At 37.8% G+C, this 20625-nt stretch overlaps 1 protein-coding gene across 1 annotated transcript in view; it reads right to left on the reverse strand.

Moving 5' to 3' along the window:
* The window catches only part of LOC106870294 (E3 ubiquitin-protein ligase SHPRH), a 78893-nt gene that overhangs the window by 45386 nt on the left and 12882 nt on the right, over positions 1–20625 (reverse strand). The window contains exons 4-14 of the mRNA XM_052975311.1: positions 20425–20503; positions 19692–19866; positions 18742–18930; positions 16503–16610; positions 14704–14830; positions 10236–10315; positions 9250–9294; positions 8647–8725; positions 6237–6400; positions 3887–3994; positions 1297–1362 (exon numbers count right to left, since the gene is read on the reverse strand). Coding sequence (XP_052831271.1) covers positions 1297–1362; positions 3887–3994; positions 6237–6400; positions 8647–8725; positions 9250–9294; positions 10236–10315; positions 14704–14830; positions 16503–16610; positions 18742–18930; positions 19692–19866; positions 20425–20503 — 1220 coding nt within the window. The remainder of the gene's footprint in view (positions 1–1296; positions 1363–3886; positions 3995–6236; positions 6401–8646; positions 8726–9249; positions 9295–10235; positions 10316–14703; positions 14831–16502; positions 16611–18741; positions 18931–19691; positions 19867–20424; positions 20504–20625) is intronic.

The following is a 20625-nucleotide window of genomic DNA, read 5'->3' on the forward strand; positions in this document are numbered from 1 at the left end:
TTCTGCAAGTTCTTTCATTCAAGCATTCTTTCCCATAAACTGAGTGTATGTTTCGAGTTGCTTCGGCTGCAGAGTTTCCTTTTTTGTACCCATAAAGCATTATGAGCCTCAAATGCTCTTTGGATACTTCCATGTTAGAAAGGGTTTTAATCAAAGAAATTTTAATTCTATTATTCTGTAAAATAATATTTAATTAGTTTAAATGTACACAAATGCATAAAAATAATTTTTTATTCCATTAGACATTCTAAAATACTATTAAATTCCATTCAATTTTAAAAAAGGTAAAATCGGACAGAACTTATGGGATGACCTGATACATACCTCTCCGCCACAGCAGAATTGATACCGGTGCTGGTGCCACATAAAAAGCACTGGTGCTGGTGTCACATAAAAAGCATCCAGTACATTCTGTGGAATGGTTAGTGTTAGGAAGGGCATCCAGCCATAGAAACTATGCCACAACAGACAATGGAGCTTGGAGAACCCACCCATCCACCTTATTAGCTCCAAGCAAACCATCCAACCCATGCAAATATGGAAAACAGACACTAAATGATGATGAAATGATGATACAAACACACATACACACACACCAGGTGCACCATATATATCAACCCGTTATTTTATTATAAACTAAGAAGTTTTAAGTTTTGATTAATGAAAGTTTACAGGTTGATTATTATATTTGTTTTAAAATATCTAAAATAAATTTACAATTCAAAATGGCCACCCTTTGCTTTCACCATAGCCCTTAATCTTTTCTCATATCGCTTTATCACATCGCAATTCTTTATACCAGCCATTTTCAATGCTACAATTTGTTTGAGCCACCATATTTAATTGAGGTTAAACAAGAAAAGAAAAGAATGTCAGGAAGTGTTATACAACATTAGCAACTATTTCTGCAAATAATAATGTTTTAATTTATGCTTAAATAATGGGTAAAAGTATATGCAACACCTGGTATCATCATCATTGGTATATACATATGTACGTACGTACGTATATACCAATGATGATGATACATACATACCATATATACCAATGATGATGATACATACGTACGTACATACGTATGTATGTATGTATGTATGTATGTATGTATGTATGTATGTATGTATGTATGTATGTATGTATGTATCTATCTATCTATCTATCTATCTATCTATCTATGTACATATGTACACTTATACAACCTTGTTTGCTCTCTCCTTTTTCAGAAAAAAAAGGACATCTGAAGGTCTAAGGTGAATTATACCATAGAAGGATGTTCAATTACTCATTTATACTCACACGGCTAAGTATTTTTCTATCAATACTGTTCAACTTCACAGAATAGTTCTTCCATTTGGACAATTGCTGGTGAAAAGAGAAAAAAGAAGGTAATGAGAGAAGGAGAAAAAGGGAAGAAGAGAGAGAGAGAGATGGAGAGAGAAAACACAGAGAGAAATGGATATTACTTTTCAAACATGTAGTTAAATCAAGAGAAAGCAAGCAATAAAAATAAAGTCAATCCAAGTAAATCCCATTTAATTCTAGTGACCTAGTGTTTAAGATATAAAGAAACCCAGTTCAAATCCAGTCAACAGACACATCCAAGAATGAGATACCTGATAACAGTTGGAAATCAGTGACATAACTAATTAAAAAACTTTTCTATCCTTGATTTCCAATATATGATTTTAACGAAGCGGAGTAAAACAATGTGTTCAGACGTAACTTCCAACTACCAACATGTGAGACTCCAACACCTTCCTCTTGTCTCAACAAGACACGTTACTCTTAATAAGCTGCAGGCAGTTTTCTGGCTAACTTGAAGTTCTTTTGCCAGTTCTTGAGTGGTTTTACATGGATCTTTTTCAATGACAGTCTTTAATTGATCATCATGAATGACAGATGGGCGTCCACTACACTCACAATCTTCAAGGCTCAGGTCTCCACTGTGAAATCGTTTGAACCATTTTCAAACTGACCACACACTGGTCAATTCCTCACTAAACGTTTCATTGATATTGCAAGCAGTTTCAGCTACTTTATGTCCTTTTTTGAAGTTGAATAGCAAAATTGCTCGAATACCGCACTTTGACAGTTCCATTTCAGATGATTGTAACAACAATGAAAAATATATCAATGTTAATTTATTGATGCATTTTGATTTCTTCAAAAGCTTTTTGGTACTTGCCTCACCAGGTCTACTTAGCATCTTTTTTTTAACAAGTTATTCATGCATATTCGGTATGTATACCTGGTAATATAATTCGCAATCCCCAAAAATGCTTGTAACGTTGTCATATTTATCGGAGGAGGCATATTTTTTATTGCACTTGCCAGGTCTGGTCTACATCCATTTTCATCATTAATCTGCCCTGGATATTTTCTTGGCATAAAAAATTCACAATTTTCCTCGCTTTTATTTTTTCAAAGACCTTTTTAACATGCTCGGCATGCTGACCACGAGATTCATTTTTTGAGTATGTCATCAAGGTAAGCCATTGCAAAATCCAAACCTGCAAGCATAGGCTCCATAACTCGTTGGAAAATACCTGGTGTTACTTTCATATCAGCAGGAAGTCATTTAAATTTATGCAATCCTTTATGGGTATTTATCATTAGTAATTTTGAACATTCCTCATTAACTTGTACCTGTAGGTATGCTTCAGATAAGTCCAACTTTGAAAAAAATTTCCCTCCATTCACTTTCACAAAAATCTCTTCCAGATTTGGTAATGGGTAATTATGTGGTATCAAATATTCATTTAACTATGTTGAAAAATCAGCACACACACAGATTTTATTATTTTTTTCTTGACATAAACTGTTAAGGACGCCCATTCAGTGTAATCAATTTTTTCAATAACGCCAAGCTTTTCAAGTCTATCTAATTCTTCATTAACTTGCTTCAACATTGCAAAAGGTAAAGTCCTTTTTGATTTAAATACCAGTATAGAATTTTCTTTTATTTGAAACTTTGCCTTTGTTTTGGTGCTAAGACCTAACTCATTAAAAAAAAACTTCAGGAAAAATCTTTTTTAATTCTTTTTTTAATTCCTCCGACATTTGGCAGAAGAGCCATTCACATTTTTACAAAAAAATTTATGGAGAGGTCCCATAAGTTAAATAATTCCATCCAGTCTGTTCCAAATAAATTTGTCATATTATTCAACACAAAAAACTTTGGCTTTTAAGGTTTTTCCATGAAATGTAACATCACTTATCATTTCGCCCTTAAAATGCAATTTTTTTCCTGAAACACCACATGCAATTTTCAAAGTTTCTTTCAACCTAGGTTTTCCTATTTTTCTCTACATATCTGCATTAACTATCATGATATCACTGCCCATATCCAATTGTAACTTGATATTCACATTATTCATTTTTATGAACACAAATTTTCTTTTCTGAGCTTTGCTTAAATTTTTTGTTCACAATATTTTCTTGCCAGAATATTTTTTTGTTGACCTTTTTTTTTTGTTTCACTCTACTATGTGAGCTTTTATGTCCAATTTTTCCACACTCAAAACATTTTAGATTTTTAAAATGACAGTTACATTTAAAATGTAAGCGTCCACACCCATTGCATGGATTGGGTCTTGACATTTGTTTTCTTTTTTTTATATCTGCCACAGGCCAACACACATGAATATGAGACTAATCACCCTCTTAATTTCATCCACATCATGTCTTGAATTCATAATCCTCTGGCACTCCTCTGCCACAACTTGTAGAGTTAATTATGAGTCCTGGGGTTGATTAGTTCAACTAAAATTCTTCAAGGCGATGCCCAGCATGACCACCATCTAACGACTGAAACAAGATAAAAGACATGCACACACACACACACACACACAGATAGATAAAATATGTGTAAAAACTGAGATTTTACCTGCATAGCATCCCTTACACACTCTCCATACTGTCGGCGATAAAAATGTTCTTCCACAGGGGAAAAGGACAACCAATGCATTATTTCAGTCTGAGTAGGAATATTTATCTACAGAATAAAGAAAACAAACAAAATCTGTGAAACATTCTGAAGATTTTGAGACTAAGATATTTGTATGCAAAATCTATCAACTTACAAGTGTGTGTGTGTTGAAAGCATGAACCAAGCACATCATCATCGTCGCCATTTAATGTCTATTTTCCATGCTAGTATGGGTTGGATAGTTCAGTAGAATCCAGCATGTTGAAGGACTATGCCTACCTCCAATGTCTGCTTTGGCATGGTTCCTATGGCTGGATCCCCCTTACCAATGCCAACCACTTTGTAGAGTGTACTGGGTGCTTTTCACATGTATTCAGATGTAACTTCCAACTACCAACAGGTATAATACACACTCACACACACACACACTCACACACACACACACACACACACACACACACAAAACAAATTAGAGAAAGAGAATATGAAATTCACAAGATTCTTTATTAATCACAACAATTGTTTCAACCCATTTTACATCAGTCTCTCATGGGTGAGATTCCAGACAACTGGTTGAGGTTCATCCTTTGGTGCAGATGTCTTGTCAGGTGACTTTTCAAAAGGGTCCTCACTCAATAAACTCAGTTTTGCTTGGTTTGATTATAATGCATTTTGTTATTTGCTCGTAGCTGGTTGCATGCAGGAGTTCAGTCTGGAATGACACCTGACAAGACACATCTTCCCCAAAGGATGCACCACAATCAGTTGTCCAGAATCTCACCCACAGGATACCAATGCAAGATGGGCTAAAATGATCTTTGTAATTAATGAGGAATCTCGTAAATTCCGTTTTCTCTTTCACTCATTTGTTATATGCTCAACAGAAACAAAGGAATTCCTGAAGTAAATCCAGTGACATTTATATCTTTACTGTTGATGACACCAGATAGTCACAGACAGTGAAAGTGCTTTAATCAGCATACTATCAAGTGTGTGTGTGTGTGTGCGCACGTGCGTATACATACATATACACACACATACATTTCTTCAGCTAACCAAATATTGTCTTGCAACAATACAATTATTTCAATGCGTTCTTGTATTTCTTCAAAGACCCAACTAAACATACAATGTTCCAAGTATTTTTGTGAATTACAGTCTACATGACCCATGATCAAAGATATAGAGCATTGGTTCTCAACTGGGAACGATATGACCCCTTGCGGTCCATATAAGCAAAATAGTAAATTGGGTTCACAATAGTATTTTAAGGGTTCATGAAAAATTTTGTTCAGATGTATTTATGGCAAGAAACAGCTAGGTTTCTTTCTCTAATGTTTTGTATAATTCAACCTACACAAGTTAATGTGTAAAAAACAAAAACAAGAATTTTGAAAGAAGCAGCTATAAAACTAGTTTATAAACATTGAATAAAATAGTAATGAAAGGGGTCCATAGATAAAAAATGGTTGAGAACCACCAATATAAAGAATGTATCATCATAATGGTACACCTTCTATATTTTTGATCGTCATTTTACGTCCGCTGCCCATGTTGACTGCTTACCCAGGTAGATGAGAGCAATCTCATCTTGCTTGTAATTCATTTTGAGTTGGTTTCTACAGCTGAATACCCTTCTTAAAATCAATCCCTTTACAGGGTGAACTGGGTGCTTTTTTAACTCATGCCACCAGCAGGAGTAGAGAAGTATCATGTCCTCAAAAAGACTAAAGGATTCTCATAACATTATACTGGGTGTGTTTTTTTAGGAACACCAGCTGTAGATAGGTAACAAAGTTCTCATCATAATTAAAAAGACATCACAACCTCACATCCATGAATGATAGTGATGTGTGGTATATTTGATAGTGGTGGGAGTAGTCAATATTCCGAGAGAGAGTGTGTGTATGTGTGTGTAACAAGAACACCTCATCCACTGCTCTTCATCATGTTAAAACTTTTCACAATCTCATCAAATCCCAATTTTGGGATTTGATGAGAAGCAATGTCATGGAAAAAAAATAATGATAATAATAACAACAACAATAATAATAATAAATATTAATAATAACTAATAATAATAAAATACTTCCACAACACTTAATATCTAGGTGCCAAGTCTTATGATTTGAGGAAAGAGATCATGAGAAGCCCTGTGAGACCTTTGACAACAGGTTGTTGTCTGCTCTCACATAATTAACCAGAACAAGTAAGACAGAGAGCTCTGAGAAATAAAATAAAATAAACAACAACAACAACAACAACAAAATAAATAAATAAATAAATAAGCCAAAGAGCAATCCCTTACTTCATTAATAACATGTTTCTTTGCTGTCCGCCACAAAATACTTGCCACAGTTTCATACAATGGTTGCTTGTTCTCATGTAAATATGGAATATAAAGCAACTTGCACCACCATTGTTGTACCCAGTAAGGATCAAGACCAAGAAACAGTAAAAGTCCATGTAAATCTAGAAACAAGAGAAATTATATATCACACCAATCATCACATCATTTTGAGATTTAAGAAAAGACAATGGTTATGAATTTTAATTTTTTTTATTTTTTATATTTGACAAAGATTTCTGTTACTGCTTAATCTTGAGTCATTCAAGACTGATTCAACTTATTTTTTAATTTCTTGCTGCTTTCACTAATTCTCATCACTCTCTGTTGCCACCAAATCCATTATTATGTATTTGAATTGAATTTTTCATTAGCTGATTACATAATCATGGACACCACCCCTATGGGTGCTTTGCAGTTACTCTCTTGACAAAGCTTAGTGATCCTGACCATTGATCTTCTGGGATTCCTCCGCTCAGCATCAATGTAAGAAGCACTGTTGGCTCAGATGAGCTCTTCTGATACCTCTTCACAATCCACCATGCTGCAGTCCCATGACTTCATTGTATCCCTGGCAGGGTGGCTGAATGGGTGCTGTGCTTTGCCAAAGGGCAGCTCATAACTATGCAAGGCACAGTCATCACTCCCTCCATGAGGTATTTTTGAAATACCCACATACCCAAGAGTCAGCTTATGATTAATATTTTTTCTGCTGTGACTATCCTCATCACTGTCGTCATCATCATCATTTAACGTCTGTTTTCTTTGCTGGCATGGGTTGAACAGTTTGACTGAAAACTGGTAAGCTGGGGAGCTGCACCAGATTTCAATCTGATGTGGCATGGTTTCTGCAGCTGGATGCCCTTTCTAATGCCATCCACTCCAAAAGTGTAGTGGGTGCATTTTAGGTGCCACCGGCATGGATGCCATTTATGTAATGCTGGCATCAGCCACAACTATGATCTCACTTGGCTTGATAGGTCTTCTCAAGCACAATATATTGCCAAGGGTCTCGGTCATTTGTCATTGCCTCCATGAGGCCCAAAATTCAAAGGGTGCTTCTAATATGTCACTGACATGGGTGCCAAGTGTGTAACACTGGTATCAGCCATGACTACAATTTCACTTGGCTTGACAGGTCATCATGAGCACAACATATTGCACAACGTTCAAAGAGTGCTTTTTACATGCCACTGGCACGAGTGCCAGTTACATGACACTGGTATCAGCCACGACTGTGATTTCACTTGGCTTGACGAGTCTTCTCAAGCACAGTATACCACCAAAGGTGTTGGTCACTTGTTGTTGCCTCCATGAGCTCCAACATTAAGATCATACTTCATCACCTCATTCCATGTCTTCCTGGTTCTACCTCTACCACAGATTCCCTCCACAGTTAGAGATTGGCACTTCTTCACACAGCTGTCCTTGTCCATACACATTACATGACCATACCAGCACAGTCATATTTCTTGTGCACATCTGATGCCTCTTATGCCCAGATTTTCTCTCAAGATGCTTACGCTCTGTTGTACATGCACAATGACATAGCACATCCAGCGAAGCATACTAGCTTCGTTTCTTTCAAGCTTTCACATGTCCTCGGTAGTCACAGCCCATGCTTCACTGCCATGCAGCATGACAATTCGCACACAAGCATTATACAATCTACCTTTCACTCTGAGGGCAAGGCCCTTTATTACCAACAGAGGTAGGAGCTCTCTGAACTTTGCTCAGCCTATTCTTATTCTAGCAGCTACACTCTCGGAGCATCCACCTCCAATACTGACTTGGTCACCTAGGTAATGAAAGCTATCAACTATTTCTAGTTTTCCCCACTGCATTTGATGGAGTCTATTTTCTGTACATTTTTAGTATTAATTGTATCTGTGCACCTTCCACATACAATAACTATTTTCCCTCATAACCTTCCTCTGATATTGCTGCACCTCTTATGTGTCCATAGCTTACATTGTATACATCTTACAGAGTTTCTACCTATACCTTTTCTACAGATCGAGCAGGGCCATCTACCTGAAGGAATTTGTGATTTGTCTTACTAAGACTTTGGTTTTTGATTCTAGACCTTGCTTGTCTTTTGTAAATTAAGACATTGATATATCTGAAAAAGCCAGCCATCACCTGTGAACAAGTAAGGCTGAAACTGAAAGAAGCTCATTGTGTGTGTGTGTGTGTGTGGGTGTTTACATCCCTGTGACTTAGCAGTTCAGCAAAAGAGACCGATACAATAATTACCAGGTCTTAAAAAAAATAAGTATTGGGGTCAATTCATTCAATAAAAAGACCTTCAAGGCAGTACCCCAGCATGGCCACAGTCTAATGACTGAAAAAAGAAAAGTTTCCAACGTACCATCAATATTTTTCTGTACTGGTGTTCCAGTCACACACCATTTATTGATAGCAGTGAGTCGAGAAGCCATTTCAGCTGTCTTAGAAGAAAACAAAAAAAAGATAATGAGTCAAAATTAAAATGACACAAAAAGACATATGTTAGCCCTTTAACATTTAAACTGGTCATATTCAACCAAAATATTCTACCTGCTTTGTGTTCAAATCGGCAAAATCTGGCACCTCACACCTATCCTACAATGTCATCAGAAGTTTGATTCAAATCAATGTGAATAAATAAGTATCACATTTAACAGAATGATCTGAAAACTAAAGGGTTAAAACAATACTAGCATTAACGAAGAAGAATAGTTAGGGAAGTTATTAACAAATGGTTAAATGGCCCAGAAAGTTCACTTTGTAACCATGTGGTTTCAAATTCAGTCCTACAGCACAGCACTTCTAGTAGCACTTCTACTAGAGTCCCAAGGTCAACCAATGCTTTGTGAATGGACTTGACAGAAAGAAATGGACTGTATTGGGTCCCTATTCCAACCACACAAGAATGGCTACATAAATCATAAAACAATAAAAGAGAAATTCAAGGTAAGTTGAAGAAACTTACTTTAGTAGTGGTACATTCAACCATCTGAGCTTCGTCTAAACATACCTGCAATGGAGAAAGATTTGCACTGTAAACTTATCCTGCCTCTTTATTTTTTGTTTTACTTTGTTTTGTTTTTTGTTGTGTGTGTGTGTGTGTGCACGCATGCACATATGTGTGTATGCAAGTATATGTATGTATGCATGTATATTTACAAGACTTGCTTGGTAGGTTTGGGTTAAACAGAAAGTGGAAAGTAATCCTCTTCAGATCTCTATGCTTAAATCCAGTTGGGAGATTAAGAATACAAATAAAATATAGGTGCAGGTGTGGCTGTGTGGTAAGAAGCTTACTTCCCAACCACATGGTTCCAGCTTCAGTCCCACTGCATGGCACCTCAGGCAAGTGTCTTTAACTATAGCTTTGGCCAACCAAAGCCTTGAGAGTGGATTTTGTTGACGGAAACTGAAAGAAACCTGTTATATATATATATATGTATATATATCTATGTGTATATGTCTTTGTGTTTGTCTCCCACCACTGCTTGATAACCAGTGTTGGTGTGTTTACATCCCCGTAACTTAGCAGTTCGGCATTAGCAAACAATAGAATAAGTACTAGACTTGAAAAAATAAGTCCTAGGGTCAATCTGTTCAACTAAAACCCTTCAAGGCAGTGTCCCAGCATAGCTGCAGCCAAATGCCTGAAACAAGTAAAAGATAGAAGATAAAAGATCACTATTTATCTCCGATGAATACAAAATACAGCTTTCCATACAGCTTAAAAGACTACAAACCCTGAGAGAGATAGCTTCATATTATGAAATGAGGGGTTAAAGTATATGAGTGAAGAAGCTAGAACAAATTTCTTGCTGTAGAGGCACTACATGGTTACCACCAATATATAGACATTCTAACAACTACTTCTCACCCTGTGTCAAAGGACAACTCAAGAACAGCTTAGCTAATCATGTCTACAAAGCAACAAAAGAACCAAACACAACTTACCCGCCACCATCTGACAGCAACCATAGGACTGGGAATAGTCATATACCGCTTAGGTTTACGAAATTTCTTTCCTGTTGAAGCTGCAAAGAACCATCAGACACAAAAAACAAATGACAAATCTCATAATAGAAGTATTTTAACAAAACATATAAATGTAGCATTCAGATTATTCTGTCAAATGTAATGCTTATTTATTCCAAACGTTTTGAATTAATCATGCTTTATCTCTTAGCATTGAGATTTTGAAGTTGCGATTGTTTATTTTTAGAATTACAGATCAGGTCAGTTTCACCATATAACAAGTAGAATATTTAGCCCAGATATGGCCAGTTTAAATGCTAAATATTTAGATATTTATATATATATATATATTACATTTCCTCTCTTTCCTTGTTCAACTGAGGTAGCCAAGTATTTTCTCTATAGTAAGAGGACTACCTCTATCCCTCATTCATACTCTAATCTCTCACCAAGCACACAGCCACTTCTCTCAGTTCCACTTCCTCTCTTGACTGAGAAGCCTTTGTCTTACAATCTACTTAATGACCCAGCGGATGTTGGTACCACCTAAAAAGCACCCAGTACATTCTGTAAAGCGGTTGGCATTAGAAAGGACAGCCAGCCAGAGAGATCGAGCTAAAATAGATAATTGGAGCCTTGTGTGGCCCTCCAGCTTGCCGGCTCCTGTCAAACCATCCAACCCATGTCAGCATGTAAAACAGACATTAAATGATGATGACCATGATGTTTATAAATTACATTCAAGAGGCAGCCATCAAGAGTATGACTTGGCAACAGATATATACCATGCTTTCACTAAATGTTTTAGGTGCTTATGTAGTCATGAGCAGATAGACATAATCTCAGTCCTCTTACCCTTTGACCAAGTGGCACATCTAGAATGAGGATAGCTGGAGGAAAGGAGGACTGTAACAGTATCCAGCTGGTAATCATTTTCAGCCAAGTAGACTGGAGCAATGAGAAATGAAGTACCTTGCTCAAGGTCACAACATGCCACCCAATCCTGAAACTAAACCTACAATCTTATGATCATGAGTTGAGCATCTTAACCATTAACCTATGTAAAAGGGTGAAAAAGGGGATTGCACCTAGAAAGTTCCCTTCCAAGGCACAAGTCCAGGCAAGGTAGTTTATGGAAGACCAGCAGTCACCCATGCATGCCAGTCTCCCCTCTCCATGCCACCAATATTATCCAAGGCAAAAGCAAAGGCTGATACAACTTGGCACTAGTACGTCGCAACTCCTTTCTACAGCTGAGTGAACTGGAGCAACATGAAATAAAGTGTCCTGCTTGGTCCAGGAATCAAGGTACACTACCTCATGATTGTGAGCCCAACACTCTAACCACTGAACCATATTCCTTCACCATGTATCTTCACACAAGCTGCATCATATTTCTATAAATATATTTTAATTCTCATTTTGTAGTCAGGTGGGAAGACAGTGCTTATGATGCCTTACAGGGCCTCTAAGATTTGAGGGAGGGACCTGACCCAAATGCTTGGAGCAGAGGGGACTCTGCTAAGGTCACCCAAGGTCAGTATAATCATCACCATTTAACATCCGTATTCCTTATTGTTATGAGTTCAACAGTTTGATAGGATCTAATGGGTGCAAGGATCATGCTCCATTGTCTACACTGGCAAGGTTTCTACAGCTAGATGCCCTTCCTAATTCATGTACAGAATGTACTGAGTGCTTTTTTTTCATACCACCTGTACTAGTGAGGTTTCCATACAGCTTAAAAGACTACAAACCCTGAGAGAGATAGCTTCATATTATGAAATGAGGGGTTAAAGTAAATGAGTGAAGAAGCTAGAACAAATTTCTTGCTGTAGAGGCACTACATGGTTACTCACATGTCAGAAGAGAGATGGATTAGGGTGATCAGAGAAGGGCTGAGGAGAGATGAAAAATAGTGGTGATGTGGTGTCTGTGGGGAGTCTCAAGGTATAAGGTGGTGGTGTTAAACTACATGGAGATGCTGAAGTAAAAGAAAATATAGGCATTTCAGTTAATTATGATTTTATTCAACATATTCTCCTCTCAGATTTACACATTTATTGCTGTGGTCCTTCAGTGTTTCTAAGCCCTGTAAAAAAACTTGAAAGGTTGGGCCTCCAACCAGGCATTTCGTGGTACCCTTAAAGCTAGGAACTTTTCAGCACTGCCTCATAGTTCCAAGGTATTTCTATAAATCAGATTGTATTTCAATATATCGTATTTGTATGTTATGGTGCCATGACAAAATGTGCCCAGTATGCTCTGTAAAGTGGCTGACATAAGAAATGTCAGGGAAACCAAGACAAAAATCAAAACACACAAGGGAGATGCACTCCTCCACTAAGTTTAAGAAGGCTGTAACTCCAAATAACAACTGACCCTACCAGACATGATGGCTCTTCAGTTCAGAGCAGCATGGAAAGCATACATAAAATGGTGATGATGGTGATGACAATGACGATGATCATCATGATGATTCAATAGTGAACCTCTCTCTCTCTCTCTCTCTCTCTCTCTCTCTCTCTCTATTTTTATTAAGACTCTGAATTAGATGAATAGTATTCAAAATTAAAAGACAGAGAGGAATTCAAAATTGGGTGCCGTGCTATATGCTGATGACCTTGCTCTTATTGCAGAATCTTCAGCAGAATTGGAGAAGAAATTCCAGGTATGGAAACAAAACCTGGAATCACAGGGCCTTAAAGTTAACCTAGCAAAGACCAAAGTTGTTAATAAAAAATGAAACTCTCTTTCCATCAGGTAAAAATGGCTCTGCTCAATATGTAGGAAAGGAGTGGGAAGTAATTCCATTCACTGCACCCAGTGTAAACTATGGACACATAAGTGCGGTGGAATCACAGGTAGATTAACAGATAAAGTCATCTTTGTATGTGGCAGATGTGCAGGAACAATAAGCACTAAGAGTACACGGGACTTAGATTCTCTCAAATGTCCAGGAAGCTCTCTTGAGGTTGTAGATAGTTTCTGTTACCTAGGTGACCAAATTAGCAATGGTGGAAGAGGATCTGAAAGTATTGTTTCTAGAATAAGAATTGGGTCAAGGAAGTTCAGAGAGCTATTACTTCTGTTAGACTATATGATGCTCGTGTGTGAACGACTTTAATCCATGGTAGTGAGACATGGGCTCTGAATACAGAAGATATGCATGGACTGGTGAGAAATGAAAGTAGTATGCTCTGTTGGATATGCAACATCAGTATGGATGTACAGCAAAGAGCAAATATATTGAGAGAAAAGTTGGGCAAAAGAGGAATCAAATGTAGTATGCAAGAGAGAAGACTACAATGGTTTGGACATGTGATGTGTATGAATGAGGACAGCTGCATAAAGAAGTGCTACTCACTGAAAGTAGATGGTGCCCATGGAAGAGGGAGACCCAGGAAGACATGGGATGAAGTGGTAAGGACTGATCTCAGGATGTTGGGTCTCATGGAGGAAATGACAACGGACCGAGATGTCTGGTGATATGAAGTTCTTGAGAAGACCCACCCACATCAACCAAACTGAGTTCTAGAAGCACTGTGTGTCCCACCCACACTTAACAAGAAAATTTCTCACACACTCTACCACAACAAACTAAACTACATTTCTCTTCCTTACATTTCCATTTTATGCACTAGGCTTACTCCCACTCCCCAATCCTGTCCTCTTGATCCTGTGCCACTGTATAATTGCTCTATGCTAGCTTCCGACCTGTGTGTTCAACCCACGCCCTGTCTCACTGTATCATTACGTATGGCCGGCACTTTGCCACCATCTCTATCCTTTTGTCTCCCTCCCTCCCTCTCTCTCTCCTTCTCCTGCACTTCCCTCAGGTTGGTTAACCATGTATTTCATTTGCGGCAGCACACCTGTTTCTGTCTTCATTCCTGATCTCTCTATCTCTCTCTCTCGATCTCTCTCTCTTGATCTCTCTCTTTCTCTCCAGACAGATAATCTAGTACCACCTCTACAGCAAAACACCTGTTTCTGTCACTCTGCCTCACTATAACCTTTCATCATCCGACACAAGATCAACTCCTCCAATGCCCCCTCCCCTCTCCAAAGCTGTTTTTTTTTTCTCTTGCAAGTACTTGATGACCCTGTCAGTGCAGGTGCAACTTAAAAGCACCCAGTCCACACTGTAAAGTGGTTGGCCTTTGGAAGGACATCCACCTGTAAAAACCTTGCCAAAACTGACTTTGCCTGTGTTTGTGCCATATCAAAAGTACTAAGTCCACTCTCGTGAGTGGTTGGTGTTAGGAAGAGCATCCAGCAGTAAAAATTCTGCCAAAACAGTTACAGAAGTCTGGTGCAGGTTTGTGCCTGTCGGGCTCTTTTCAAACCATCCCACCCATGCCAGCATGGAAGGCATTAACCAATGATGATGAACGATGATGAGTCCTTGAAGAGGTGACATAAATGAAAACAAAAGGCAGCTTACATATCATGTGAGGTAAATCTACATAGTTTAGTTCTTTGCATAAAGTTTCATATGTGGTGACTACAATATCATAGGAGGCCAGTTTATATGGGGATATATAACGTTGTCGCCCAACTCCTTCGTATACCTGCAAAGGAAGACAGAATAAAATATAAATCTAGGATAGGTACATTAAAACAAAGAAGGATACCTCACAAACACTTTTTGGTGTGGAAAGGAGGGAAGGTTACAAGTATTTCTTTCAACATTCTCACAATTCTGCAAATCTATCACCCTTGAAATATAATAATAATAATTTTTTCTACTGAAGGCACTAGGCCTTGAAATTTTGGCGGAGGGGACTAGTCGATTATGTCGACCCCTGTGTTCAACTGGTACTTATTTTTTAGACCCCAAAAGGATGAAAGGCAAAGTCGACCTCAGCAGAATTTGAACTCAAAACATCAAGTTGGATGAAATACTGTTAAGCATTTCACCCGGTATGCTAATGATTCTGCCAGCTCATCGTCTTGGTTTCAAACTTTGGCACAAGGCCAGCAACCTCAGGGGAGAGGGTAAATTGATTACATTGGCCCTAATATTCAACTGGTATTCACCTTATCAACCCTGAAAGGATGAAAAGCGAAGTCAATCTCAGCAGAATTTGAACTCAGAACATCAAGACAGACAAAATGTTGCTAACCACATTGCTAGGTGCACCAGCTTACTGCCATAATAATAATAATAACAATCCTTTCTACTATAGGCACAAGGCCTGAAATTTGGGGGTAGAGGGGTAAGTCGATTACATTGACCTCAGGGAAAAACTGGTGCTTATTCTATCAACTCCGAAAGAATGAAAGGCAAAGCCAACCTCGGTGGAATTTGAACTCAGAATGTCAAGGTAGACAAAATGCCACTAAGCATTTTGCCTGGCGTGCTAACGATTCTGCCAGCTCACCACTTTATTATTATTATTATTATCATTATTATTATTATTATTATTATTATTATTATTATCATTATTATTGATGATGATGATGATGATGATGATTTGGGCACAAGGCTAGTAATTTAAGGGGAAAGAGCAACTCAATATCAATGACTCCAGTGCTCAACTGGTATTTATTTTATATGCTTAGTGACATTTTGCCTGAAATTTAGGTGGAGATGGGGATAGTCGATTACATCGAACCCTACCCAGTGCTCAACTACTATTCATTTTATCAACCCTGACAGGATGAAAAGCACAGTTGACCTTGGTGGCATTTGAACTCAGAATGTAAAGATAGATGAAATACCACTAAGCATTTGTTCCAGCATGCTAATGGTTCTGCCAGCTCACCACCACCACTACAGCAGCAGCAACAGCAACAACAACAACAACAACAACACATTATTTATATTATTTACAATTGACAGATATTTATACTCATCTTGTTTGTTGTTAACACGTTTCGGCTGATATACCCTCCAGCCTTCAGATTTATAAGCCCTAAAATTCACGCCATAATTGCCCACAGGCATATGGCGTAGTGGTTAAGACTGCGAGCTACTAACCCCAAGATTCCGACCTGAATAATAATAATATTAATAACAACATTGAAAAATACCTTAGGAATGAGAAACCATGTTCGAAATTTCCTCAAGACACCTGATGAAGGCTGGAGGGTATATCAGCTGAAAGATTGTGTTAACAACAAACAAGATGAGGACAAATATCCGTCAAATGTAAATAATGTACATAATTCCTCATCTCTTAAATAATGTGATAGTAGTAGTAATAATAAAAAAAAAATATCTATAATATAGAAACATACAAAAACTTTGAAAGTGTTCTCCTTGACATGTTTCTTGATTTCTTCCAGCCACTGATACCTGATAGACAGTGGGACAACAATAAGAGTAGCACCAGAAGGAACTGGCTCCTGAAAGAAATAGAAAAAAGAAATAAAAATAGTGATAGTGTTCAGAAGAACAGAAGTGGAAGGATGAGGGGGTGACATCACTTATAACAGACAAATGAAAGCATGAATCAGTGATTGGAGATGGTTAGTGGGGGGGGGGAGGAATGCTTTATTTATCAATGGAATAGCTTTTTGAGAGACATAACCCAGGATGTGTATATAAGTATTACAACAGCAGCACTGTCTTATATGTGCAGATATGAGTTTTACACTAAGACTGTCTTCTCTCTCTCTCTCTGTCTGTCTGTCTGTCTCTCTCTCTCTCTGTAAATGGAAATACAGTACTGCTTCATGCATATGCATGTGTTGTGTTACAGTAGCATATTTAAAAAATATTTTAAAGTAAAAATGACTTTAAAAATACGGCAAATATTTTGTAAAAGATTTGTGAAATATTTTTCCAAAGGTTTTATTCAAGTGCATTCAATGTATCTCACCTCCAAAGATTCGGCTGCTATTTCTAGCATGCTCTGCTACCACCTAACAGCTTTTTGTGATAAAGGACACAAAATAGCTGTTACATGGAAGCAGGACATACAAGAAATAGCAGTCAAATCTTTCCTTTTTGGGGGAAAGAAGCCGTTTACATGTGATTTCGATGTCACATTCATTGAAAGCATGTGAAATAACCTTTAAAAGAAAAAAAAACTCACAAAACTCCGTTGGTGGAAAACTAAGTTTCCCAGGAAAATCCAAGTTCCCCACAACCCTTTCTCCCTTTCTTTTCTGGAAGAAAGTGGCTTACGGTGGGCTTGGAGGTGAAATACATTGAATGCACTTGAAAAAAACCTGTGGAAAAAATTATTTCACACCAAAGCATGAACGGGTCCTTTACGAAATATTTACCAAAGATTGGGACAGGCATGCAAATAGAAGGATCCCCCAAAATGTTCAACACCATTTCCTGCATATCTGGATTTAAATCAGAGTGACCTGCTTCTAAAGACATACTTTAACAAAAGCTGAGTGGTGCTTCGTTCCCAGTGGTCTTCCAACACACCAGACACCAACCCAGAATTTCTGAGGGCCTGTATCTTTGCTAGATAGTCATTAAACCTACACTAGGTTCATCCATCCTTTTGACAGGTCTTGTTTTTAGTCCACACCAGGCAAGCCTAGTGGGGGCCTCAGTTTAGTCTCCAACAACCTGACCATGGAACAGATGGTACTGGATTTCATGTTACAAGTAACGCTCATGAGAGACCTGACAAGTGACAAGATACGAACAGAAGGACAGACGGATGAACAAACTAACGTATGTATGTACATACATATATATACATATACTTTGTGCTTTTCAGTTTCTATCTACCAAAATCACTCACAAGGCATTAGCCAACACAAGGTTATGGGACTGAATCTCAAACCACATGATTGCAATGCAAATTCCTAACAACTCGGCCATGGAAACACTGCCTCAAAGACAGAAACCACGATGAGTAGAGGGCTGTTATTGGGCCCACAAGACTAACCCTTGTTTCAGCCAGGAAAATGGTTATAAAACATTCAATGATTTATTGACAGTGTTATGTGTGTGTGTGTGTGTGTGTGTGTGTGGTTCGTTATGAGAGATTGTCAGAGATTGCAAGCCTTTGAGGGTCTTCTTGGTTGTTTGTTGTTTGTGTTCATGACTAAGTAGGGTTGATACAAGATTGTTTCCTTGATATATGATATGTATAAATGCAGGCGTTGCTTCCTAACCCCATAGTTCCAAGTTCAGTCCCATTGCATGGCACCTTCGGCAACTGTCTTCTATTATAGCCTCAGACTGACCAAAGCCTTATGAGTGGATTTGGTAGACAGAAACTGGAAGAAGCCTGTCGTGTGTGTGTGTGTGTGTGTGTGTTTGTGTCTATGTTTGTCCCCCACTACCACCTGACAACTGGTGTTGGTGAGTTTACATCCCTGTAGCTTAGCAGTTTAATAAAAGAGACTGATAGAATAAGTACCAGGCTTAACAAAAAAAAATTAATTACTGGGGTTGATTCATTCAACTAGAAATTCTTCAAGGCAGTGCTCAAGTATGGTCTCAATCTATATAAAATAAAACATATAAATATGTCATTCAATAAAATATGAAAATCTCACTTACTGAAGCTACTTGACAGTGTGGACAGAGAAAAGGTTGGTCATTGATGTATTCTTCATGATCAATACATTCTCCATGTAACCATATTTTGCACATAACACACTGGATCTCATATTCAAAATCGGTTGAATAAGACTTTCCACAAATGCACTGGAATGTTCGATTCAGTTCTCTTCCATCAGTATCTGACTCCTTTAACATTGAAAAATAGAGATTAATTTCACAGAATCATAATTATGAAAATCATCATTTAACATTTGTTCTCCATGCTGGCATAAGTTGGATAGTTCAACAGGAGTTGGTGAGGCAGACGACTGCATCAAACTCCAATGTCTGCTTTGGCAGGGTTTCTACAACTGAAAGCCTTTTCTAATGTCAATCACTTTACAGAGTGTACAGAGTGTTTTTTACATGGCACCAGCACCACTGAGGTCACCAACCATGAGGTGGCTTTTAAAAATTCATACCAGTACTATTTAAAAATCTGCTACATGATTTATAAAATATTAAGATATTAATCAATAAGGAAACATTACTATGAATTCAATGAACTCGCATTATATTACTGGTACTTATGTTTTTTAAAACCCTAGGAGGATGAAGACTAAATTGACTTTGACAGGATTTGAACACAGAATGTGAAGTGTGCATATGTATGTACAAATCCATGTCTCTACACATGTATGTATGGAAGTGCATATGCATACATGTATATATGTATGCATGCATGTTCACTCAGGCCACCCTTAACAGAACAGACCTATAATGAAAGATGGCTATATTGCTAATACTACACCAACCAAGACAGTAAGATATGATTGAAAGAGTGAGGAATCGGTTGCTATTTCTAGTAAATCCAAACAATGAAATAAAGGCTATTTTCATTAGTATAGGAAATATTGTACTTTTAAACAAACAGACATACAAAGTGCAGTAGTCAAAACAAGAATTACCTGAACATTATTCTGTTTAACTTCATAGAAATCAGGGAAAGGTGTGAGTAGTTCATTTGGACATGGATGAAGAAGTAAACATGAGAGAACCTCCACTGTTTTACCTAAACCCATTTCATCAGCCAGAATTCCACCAGAAGGAGCGATACTGGTAACTGGTCTCTTCTCAACCAATCTAAAATAAGACATATCACCATTATCATTTTGATGTTGACTTTTCCATGCTTGCATTGGTCAAACAACGAGATGAGACTTTATTAAGGCAGAAACATTTATGGTCAGATGCCCCTTCCTGATGCCAGCCCTCACCTATTTTCAAACAAGGTGATAACCCCCTCCAATCTATCAGACAACAAACAGCTTAAACATGCTTTTGTAGAGGACTGTAAACAAATGACATTGCTTCTATGACGATGATTTGGTCTACAATCAGTAAACACATGTGAAGATAAGGGGACCATATACTCAGTTACGCACACACAAACATACACTCCCACATACATACACGTGTGTGTGTGTGTGTGTGTGTGTGTGTGTGCATGCACAAGTGTATACACATATACTAGGATTCCATAGTTTCCATTCACAAATCACCAATCGACCAAACAGATACTTGCCCCACATGTCACTCAGTGGAATTGAACCCTCAATCACACGCTTGTGTAGTAAACTCCACATGGCTATGGCTATGTGTACTTTAGTTCCAAAATAAAGGCAACCCTAAAATACTTACAAACCTCCATACTTGTTGTAATAAAGGGTTCTTCCATCTAACGTCTGGAAGTCAGTGAAGAGAGGATGCAACTTATTGGCTGAAAGAGAAAAAGATAGTTCTTTTTTTCATAAATAATACTTATGGAAGACAATGTATGTGTGTGTGTGTGAGAGAGAGAGAGAGAGAGAGAGAGAGAGAGAGAGAGAGAGAGAGAGAGAG

This window comes from Octopus bimaculoides, chromosome 21 (assembly GCF_001194135.2).
Source record: "Octopus bimaculoides isolate UCB-OBI-ISO-001 chromosome 21, ASM119413v2, whole genome shotgun sequence".
Taxonomy (NCBI): Eukaryota; Metazoa; Mollusca; class Cephalopoda; order Octopoda; family Octopodidae; genus Octopus; species Octopus bimaculoides.